Raw genomic sequence first — 9,641 nt, 5'->3', positions numbered from 1 at the left:
AACTAAGCCGAAACATTTATTTTTTTGTATGAGTGCATTGTACTTATGTGTCTAAGCTCTTGTAAAATCCAAAAAAATATGCTGACCAATACACAAACGAGTTTTAAGCTTTAAAACTTTCTGGTTCTTCTTTGTCTACCATCAAATATAGAGATATATCCTTTAAGAAACGATTCAGCAGAAAGGTATAATATTACTTAATGCAAGAAACAAATCACACAACAAGTTGTAACAATATGTATTTCTTTATTTACTATATAATAATACTGCTCGGTATAACAAATAATAAATAAAGCGTTTGTTTAATACTAAAATATATAGTGTTTAACAACAGATTTACCCTATTTTAACATTGGGAAATATTTTCTAATACTGATAATGCGACTAAAGAGGACATTTAAAATATGAATTTTTACATAATCTATATATAGATATTTTTTTAAATACGGGGGTTTTCTGAAGTAGAAAGTCACATTTTATGTGAATTTACAACATATCTTTCTCTCTAAAAATTCCAAATGTACACTAACTATCTACAGACATATATTCCATATTATTCTTATTTTATATTTTTTCCGGACAATCTCCTACGCAGTGATCTCCCCTTTTCAGTACAATCTGCCAAGGGAAGTAATCACTGTGATGAGTTTGCTTTCCGGATTAAAAAAGCCTTCTGACAATTAGTTTGTACAGAAATATTTAAACAGTATTATTATGTTTCGAAGACAAATTTTATAGTTAAAAATATAGTTTTCACTTATTCGATTTATAATATTCATCAAAATAAGACCTAGTCATAAATTGATGTTTACATAAATAATTAACATATTCACAAGAAAAAAAACGCATTTCCAATTTCTGCTTCTTTAACTCTTTAACTGACATAAATCATAATTAAACAAATATGAAAAGATAGCGCAATTTCTTATACACATACATTTAGAATAAAAAAATGTTTAAAATAAATATGTTTTTCTAGTGCACATACATTTTGAGCAATGCTACATTTCTAAGAAAGTAAACACACAAACAAGAATGTTTACAAATAGTACTCAGTTTTTACGAATACGTATATGAAAGAAAATGAACACACACAAATTTGATTGCAGCACGCAAATGACAAAAAAATGGAATCGAGGCTGACTGTAGAGGGCGCTAGTGGAGCTTGAAGAGTCGGTTGGTCAGGTGCATGTCATCAACGTATCTGGAAATGAAAACAAATTTTGATTTGTTTAGATTTATCTCATATATCTTAATGGATAAAATTTGTAGGAAACGCTTTGCTTCTTCTTGAAGCAATTGCATACTACTGTTTAGGTATTCATTAAAAGTGATTAAATGGGTAAAGCATGACAATTTCAATAATATCAAAACTTAATATCTAAAGATCTAAGTTCGATTTTTTATATCTCAATAATTGCTAGTAATTCAATGCGAATGTTTATAGACTGTTTATAAAATAAAAAGGAGGTACACTGTATTACGTTTTCAGCCAATATCGGTCATGTGCTTCATTATTTCTTTACATAATTTACCTTCAATATATAACTACAATCTTTCCAAGAGGCCTGAGTATACATGTATATATTTAAACATCACATAAAACAAACAAACAAGAAAACAAGAAAACAAACAAGAAAACAAACAAGAAAACAAACTATCAAGTATATCATGCTTGTACTTAACTTTATAATATTTTGAACGTTACTGGAGTCTTTTCTTTTTTTTTAATTATTATAAATATGTTAGTCGGAAATTAGAGAAAAAAAATACATTATAGACGATGGTCATTCACACATGTTCGACGGTATTTATATTCATTGGTACAGGTTTTACTATATGCTCGGTCAGACCTAGAGAATATATTTGTTAAAAAAAAGTAGACCGTCTTAACTACAGTATACAATTAAAATAGAATATAAATGTTAGTTGATTACATTAACAAATATTTCAGTGTTCACACGCGGTGAGAAGATATATATTAGCCGCGACACGACAAAAACCAACATAATGCGTTTGCGACCAGCATGGATCCAGACCAGCCTGCGCATCCCGCGCAGTCTGATCAGGATCCATGCTGTTCGCTTATCAACCCTATTACAAGTAGAGAATCTGATAGCGAACAGCATGGATCCTGATCAGACTGCGCGGATGCTCAGGTTGGTCTGGATCCATGCTGGTCGCAAACACACTACGTTGGTTTTGTCGTGACGCGGCTCATATATACGTTTAATCAATCGTTTTATAAGATCTATGGCCATTTATTACATGTTCTGCTCATGAATTATGTATATATAACAAGAGGTTATCTTAAATCCCCCGACAGTCTGTTCACGATAATGTTTAAGACATTATTTGTACATTGATAACAATTAGATATACTACAGAAGTTCAATATGCAATAATCAATGTGTTTACATGTATGACAGACATTTTGTTAACAATACAAATAAAGATAGTATTTTAAATGTATAAAAATGTGGTTAAATAAACAATACACCATGGCATATTCATATTTAAGACTATTTAAACGAAAGGCCTTTTTAAAATTTAAACTGTTGATAAAATGGCATATAATTGATATATTTAGTCGTATTTTGTATAAATTTATATACATGTAGTTTATTCTCTGTAATACATTTTATACAGAGCTTTTATTTTCTTTTTTTCTCAAAATGATGGATAAGGGTATGTTAAACTTGCGTGTCTGTTATTTAAGACACCTTTTATCTTTAAAAATCAACCAACAAACAAAATAACAATTAGTGGTATTCTTCGAGTTAAGATTCAATAAGTCATATAATGAACACGTAAAGAAAAGGTGCAACTGTAATAAAAAATATTGTTTATTTTCAATCTTACATGCTTCAAAGGGAAATGATATTATATTTCCCACAGAAATAAAAAAAAGGTACAATCTACAGGATTGAACTCAATTGAGAATGCTATATTGAAAACCCGAATTGCCTTATCCTATCGTGGTTTTCATTTGGTAAATGCTTGTAAAAAGCAGCTCATTTTAAAACTGAAAATATTATAGAAAAACAGAAATGAAAAATGTGTTACCTGGTCATAGGGCTGTTCACTAACGGAAATCTTTTGGCCGGTCTATCAATACATAATGGAGGCAGGGAGTAACTGGTTCCCCAGCTTGGGGGATTAATTTTTCTGACACTTCCTTCAGAGGGGAGCATTTGTCGAAGAGTTGAGTAATCCTCACATCTCGTCGACTGGTGAGATCTGTAGATTAAAGCCGAGGTGCTCCTCTCAAAACTTCTCAGTGGAGGGTCTCCGGCTGGCATCCAGTGACGCTCTGGCACGGGCAATTGCCTTGGCGCCAAGAGCTTGTGGCGGGGAACTGGAGCGCTTAAGCGTAAGTCGGTTGGAGCATATCTTTTAGTTATCCAAACAGTTTCAACTTCGGGAGCCTCCTCTTCTCCGTTTAAAATTTCTCGTTCGCGTTGTTCTAAATCCTGCACATATTTACTATACGCATGTTTGTAAGCGCCAAACGCTCCCATACTGAGCGCCGCCATTTTGCCACTGTTGAGTTGTTATGGGCGACGTCTGTATCGTTGAACGCTCTCGCAGATTGTGACATAACGTCACTGTATTTATAACGCTTAAGTGCAGGTTTAAAGAATATCGAACCTTAAAAATCGATTTATTTAAACAAACTGTAGGGAAAATAGCATTTAAATCGTATCAAATTCTAATTTCACGCACTTACAATAGCAGAGATCGATATTAAAAGCGATCGTTTAAATATTTACAATAACGCTTAGCCACTTTATATGTATGCATTGTGTACATAATTAGTAATTTATAACTTAAAAAATTGAAACGAATACTATCAGGAGATGTGCAACTAAAAATAAAAACAATTTTGAGGCTGTGATTTGCCCATCTAAATTTTTTTTTTAAATATTCATGCATAAATCATTTTAAATCTGCTTTGAAAACAAGTTAAACCGGAGAAGTTAAATAAGAGAAATGGTAACGAACTTGGCTAGGAATTCTCTGTATTTTTTTTATCATTATTTGTCAAAAAGTTTTTGACGTACCATTTTCAATAGATTTTTACACTTATTAAGCGCCCGGTAATTTATTTATGTAGTTTGTCCAACTCTGTCAATTAAATTATACTTTATACATCCTTAATTCAACAAAACTTCTTCCAATATACAGCTTTAAAAATCCATTAAATCAAATAAGATTTTTGTACTGTTTTGTAAAGCAAAGAAAAAAAAGACATACACTTTTGTTTTCTAAGTTTCATGTTTGGAGGGATATGTTAAGTAACAGTGACTGAAACGTAAAATGGTTCATTGATTTTTGTTTGTTTACTGTCCCGACTGTTATAAATATACATGTATATGTCTATATATGAGCGTACATAGTGTCTATAATTTTGATATAGATAACAATGTCTTATTTGGTCACGTTAAATGTATACATGTATTTATAATGTTGGTACTTTTTAATGTCTATTTCATCTTACAATATATGTAAAATACTTTAACCACGTACAAAACACTTAACTAAGATCATTATTGAAGTAAGACTTAAACATAGTGACACATTTTATCGACCATTTAACTGTACCACTTGTCTTATTGGTAAACTTGAATCTTATATCGCATAGTGATCGTAAGGCCCCGGTGGCGCAATCGGTTAGCGCGCCGTACTTATAGACAGTACTATGATATGCGGAGGCTGTGAGTTCGAGCCTCACCCGGGGCACTTCTTTTGTAATGCTTGTTTATTTCTAATTGCAAATCCTCGATCAACCACAAAATGACCCAGTGTTGACTAATCCCACCGGAAATAGTAACAGATATTCATATTTTTTTCAACTTTTACTTCAGCTTTACTGAATTTTCCGAATATTTGATACACTGCAGAATATTTGAAGAAAAATAGTCTTAGTCTTCTGTAGCCAAATTTCGAAAACATTCCAAAGTATTCGAATTTTGTTTTTCAAGAACTATCTCCAGTAAGCCCCGGTGGCGCAATCGGTTAGCGCGCCGTACTTATAGACAGTACTATGATATGCGGAGGCTGTGAGTTCGAGCCTCACCCGGGGCACTTCTTTTGTAGTGCTTGTTTATTTCTAATATTACGTCCCCAATCAGCTGCAAAATGACTCATTTATGAGTCTGAAGACTACAACTACTGGAAATTGTAATATATATGTGTTGGTATTTTTTTTACTTTCATTTACTATACATTGCTTAATATTTACTGATCTTTCCGGATGTATGATACACTGTAGAATAGTCTTAGTCCAAAGTATTCGAATTTTGTTCTCCAGGACCTACTTCCAGTTAGCCCCGGTGGCGCAATCGGTTAGCGCGCCGTACTTATAGACAGTACTGAACTATGATATGCGGAGGCTGTGAGTTCGAGCCTCACCCGGGGCACTATTTTTAGTTCTCCTTAAGACTTGTGTGCATGCACTCCAGTTAACGCACTGTGCATGTATATTTATACGATTTAACTCTGACACATTTTCAACAGAAAAGTCCCCAAACTATGATACAATGCAGGTATTAGTTACCCGCACTGCAGAGCATACCCATTGATTGGTTCATTTTGTCTGGGGTTTACATATTGTGACGACGGAGAAACTGAAAGCGATGGAAATATCATATTCAGATGCTCGTTCATTGGTTCCTTTTTTCTGGGGTTTCATATTGTGACATCAGGGAACGTGTTTCTATTTTTGACTATGATACAAAAGAGAAAGAACATCAAAACACTCGGCAATCTGATTTATACTCGGGGGCTACGCCCCTCATACAAATCAGATAGCCTCATGTTTCGGTGCTCTTTCTATTACTTAGAGGTCATTTGAGGATTTAAAACCATCAAATTTTATGTTTTGCCTAAAACACACAGAATATTTGTATCTGAAGTAACTTTTTGAAATAATGATATTTAAGTTTCGTGAAACCGAATGGCGCCTACGCGAATCCATCGCTAGAACCACTCAAAACATCATTGATAAGGGGAAGACGTAAAAGATTTCATTTCTAAATTGGCAAAAGATACCAAAGTCAATTGTGAAACACAGATATTGCGGAGGCTTAGAGTAATCCCAAGTCTTCAATCAAAGGAGGACTCTTACGCACAGGTTCTTGTAGTCATCAAACACTGCAAACTCTTTAGTTTCAAAGAGCGTTTAACGCTCCAAACAGCATAATGGGACTGAATTGTATTATCAATAAAAGTCATTTTTTAAAGCTTGTACATTTCATATATCACTATAATATACAAACTTTTTTAAAACTAAAATACAATTCTCTGGCAGATAGTTTAACTTGGCTGTTCACTCAATATGATATCCAGTTAGCGCTCCGTACTGAACTATGATATGCGGAGGCTGTGAGTTCGAGCCTCACTCGTGGCACTATTTTAAGTATATTCTTTTTAAGTAATGTCTATGATCTCAGAGTATCAATTATTACTCAGTGATTGGTTCATCCACATTCAACTGTCGAAGAAATTTGAAAACTATGGAACTTGATTCTCGATTTTTTTTTCTCATTAATTTTATGCCTTTTTTAGACAATCTATAAATGCAGGGACCTTCAAATATTTGAAAGACCCTGACACATGGAATATCTTTGATTGACCGAGGAGTAACTTACCCTCTCTATGCTGGGCATACATGTATACGGTATACAAATTTATGTACTATATACCGAGGTACATGTGGACAGCGGACTTCATTTGTAAGTCTGTCTTGTCTGTATGCAACACATACATTGTCATATGTAATATGATAGAAATTAAACGAATTAGTACGGTTTGATTTTCATTTATAATTTATTTAGTCAAAAACCTGGCCCAACAATCTTCATCCATCTTGTTAATGATGCATGGTGACGTCTTTGGGGCGTTAACTTATCAGATTTCTTACGGCGGGAATTCGTCGTCCGAGCTACTGCAACTTTGAAAAAACATTGCTCTCCTTTTTTAAAGGGCCAGATTACTTTCCCTTTCTACAATTTTTTTCCCATAATAAGCAGTCTTATTTTTAAATAATTATTTTAGCCCAATGAGGGGGGCAGTATTTTAACCCCACCCTTTAAACAATAAACCCTTTTTAAAAAATTTTTTTAAATTGATGTTAAACCAAAAAGGACAGTTTTCCCTATTGGAAAATTTTTTTAAAAAGGGGAAAATTCAAAAAAATATTTAAAAACCCGGCCCATTATCAAGAATTTAAAACTGTAAAATTTTTTTTTAAAACGATTTTATCTGATCTTTTTATATAAGTGCAAGTTTTCAAAAAAGCTTTTTTGTTTTTGTTCACCCAGAAAAATGATCCGTTTTTCTTTTATTTTTTTAAAAATAAAGATCAGAACTTTTTTTAATTTTTGAAAGACCAAAGAAGGGTTTAAAAAAAATCGTCATAAAAATGCGAAAACATTTTCCCCTTTAGCCCTTTCACGGAATGAAAAAATTTAACCTTTTGCCCACGTAACCTGTTAAAACAGTTGACGACTGTAAAAACTAAGTAATAAAAAACTTTTAAAAAAAAAAAAACCCCCCCAAGGAACTTTATGAAATTTTTACGGTTTGGGTAAAAAATTTAAAAATTTGGGAAAAATTTTAAAATACACACACTTTTTCTTTAACATACTTTTATTTTCGTTTTTTAGTTGGTTTTTTAAAAAAAAAATATTTGGTTTAAAAAGGGTTTTCCAGTTAGCCCTTTTACTGCCCTTTCCTACCAGTAGATAACAATGAAAAATGTACTCAGAATTTTAAGGGGGCCCCCCTTTCCCCCCCCTCGCCTTCACGCAAGTGTTGAACCTTATTTCTAGCTGCAAAAAGTTCCAGTTAAAACTTGTAAAACTAAATTTGGACTGCCTGAAATTTACACAAAAAACTTTGTATCTTGAAATGAACCTTACCGAATTATCTAATAATAACTTTTCAAGTTTTGTTCAATGGCATGCATTAGACCCATTTCAAATAATCTTAGTTAGCAAGCTTCAGTAATAGGGAAAATTTTCTATTATTTTTTTATGAGGAGTCATGTGGTAAACTAACAGAAAAACCCTGAAAATCTTAGAGCCTTTAAAATTGGCAAAAGCTACCGCAGTGAAATTTTGCAAGTACCAAAACACAAACGTCCCTGTTTCAAATATGTTAATACATCAAGTTTACTGTTAAATTATTGAATAATGGAGAGAAAAAAAAACTGATACTGAATGTCATCCATTTCACAATTTAAATTTTGGCCAATTGGTATATTGTTTGCCATCTAGCATAGAATAAGGATGATATGCAGCCACTGTTCAATAAATTCGCAGAGACAGACAGACAGACAGACAGACAGACAAGGAGGTCAAATAATATACCCACTTCATTTTTGCCTCTTTAAATACTTAAGAAACAAAATCAAGATTCCCTACCTGTTACTAATAGTTCATCTATACATGAAAGATATACATAAAAACAAATCAAAGAGTAGAGTGAGGAGGAACAACATAAACATACGAGAGTAAGAGAAACAAACAACAATGCAATGTATACTGATGACATATTTTTTATTATTCTGATAGCCTGTATTACAATACATGCTGAAATAGTGACAGACTGAATGTTAGAGCAAGTAAGCTTTACATGGAGATGTGAGGAGGTGAATGATGTTTAACAAGACCTTTCATGCATAAATACTATCTCGACAATAATTTATACTAATCTCGGACAGTGATAATATACTATTCGACAGTGGTATACTACTTGACAGAAACCCATGGGTATTTGACAGCAATCCCTATATTATCTTAACAGCCACTGTACTAGCTTTCGACAGCAATAATATATCATCTCTTGACAGAAATATATACTATTTCTCGACAGCAAGAATATGCTATCTTGACATGTAACATACACCATATAGTGCATTATTGCATCAAGATCTTGGTTTGTTTTAAAGAGATTGCACCGACCGAATAATGACAATAAAAGACATACAAGCCTATGGATGAATGATGACTATAAAATGATATAATTCGTAACATTTAAGTTATAATTTCTACCATTAAACAGGTGATCTTTAGTAATTTAAATTTAAAAAAAATCAAACTAAAATTGTTCTGCTTTTAAAATCAAGCAAGAAGTACTATTTTGTGAATGAACAAAAAAAGGAAGCAAAAATGTGTTATTGTTCTTGAAAAAAAAAAAAAGACAAAAAAAAATAATAAAGCAAAATAAATGTTGGGGAAAAAAGCCATGTAATTGCGTTAAAACATAGAGCACTTTAGTATTTCGTACCAAAATATGTACTAAATATGTAAATTTAAATTTCATACATTGATAATATTGAGTAAAAAATAAACATTTCCAACTGAATATATAAAATGTTAAGCTTTTGGTAACTAAAAATAACTAGAGACAGCTAGCAAAATATATATGTCGATAAAGCGTAATATATAATCTAAATTAAAGCAACTCAAAAATCACGTGTTAACTATTTTTCTTCTTAAATAATATTTATTTGTTTATAAACTAGGAAGAATATAAAAATCATAGTATTTCATACCATATGTAATGGTGATATGAGACTATAGTATAAAAATCTAGGTCTAAAATTTAAAATGACCTAAATATATTTATTTTAC

At 32.1% G+C, this 9,641-nt stretch overlaps 1 protein-coding gene and 3 non-coding genes across 4 annotated transcripts; 3 read left to right on the top strand and 1 right to left on the bottom strand.

Moving 5' to 3' along the window:
- Positions 1–226: 226 nt before the first annotated feature.
- On the bottom strand, positions 227–3,602 carry LOC132740375 (uncharacterized). Its single transcript, XM_060728273.1, has 2 exons — positions 3,067–3,602; positions 227–1,204 (listed from the first exon to the last, which is right to left on the bottom strand). Exons 1-2 carry the CDS (start codon positions 3,534–3,536, stop codon positions 1,156–1,158), a joined length of 519 nt encoding a protein of 172 aa, XP_060584256.1. The 5' UTR covers positions 3,537–3,602; the 3' UTR covers positions 227–1,155.
- Positions 3,603–4,655: 1,053 nt separating this feature from the next.
- Trnai-uau (transfer RNA isoleucine (anticodon UAU)) lies at positions 4,656–4,743 on the top strand. Its single transcript is given in 2 exon segments — positions 4,656–4,693; positions 4,708–4,743. It is a non-coding gene; the product is annotated as a tRNA-Ile (tRNA).
- Positions 4,744–5,000: 257 nt separating this feature from the next.
- Positions 5,001–5,088, top strand: Trnai-uau (transfer RNA isoleucine (anticodon UAU)). The gene is given in 2 exon segments: positions 5,001–5,038; positions 5,053–5,088. It is a non-coding gene; the product is annotated as a tRNA-Ile (tRNA).
- A 242-nt stretch (positions 5,089–5,330) lies between these two features.
- Trnai-uau (transfer RNA isoleucine (anticodon UAU)) lies at positions 5,331–5,423 on the top strand. Its single transcript is given in 2 exon segments — positions 5,331–5,368; positions 5,388–5,423. It is a non-coding gene; the product is annotated as a tRNA-Ile (tRNA).
- The last annotated feature ends 4,218 nt before the right edge of the window (positions 5,424–9,641 follow it).

The sequence above is a fragment of the Ruditapes philippinarum genome, unplaced genomic scaffold (assembly GCF_026571515.1).
Source record: "Ruditapes philippinarum isolate M1 unplaced genomic scaffold, ASM2657151v2 ctg3368_1_1_1_1, whole genome shotgun sequence".
Classification (NCBI taxonomy): domain Eukaryota; kingdom Metazoa; phylum Mollusca; class Bivalvia; order Venerida; family Veneridae; genus Ruditapes; species Ruditapes philippinarum.
The sequence above is the reverse complement of the archived record's forward strand: the minus strand, read 5'-3'. Positions and strand labels throughout refer to the sequence as shown.

Coding starts and splice junctions, on each gene's coding strand:
- LOC132740375 (XM_060728273.1), bottom strand. CDS start 3,536: ATGGCGGCGCTCAGTATGGGAGCGTTTGGCGCTTACAAACATGCGTAT. Junction 1,205..3,066: donor GTGAACAGCCCTATGACCAG/GTAACACATTTT, acceptor TTTCATTTCCAG/ATACGTTGATGACATGCACC.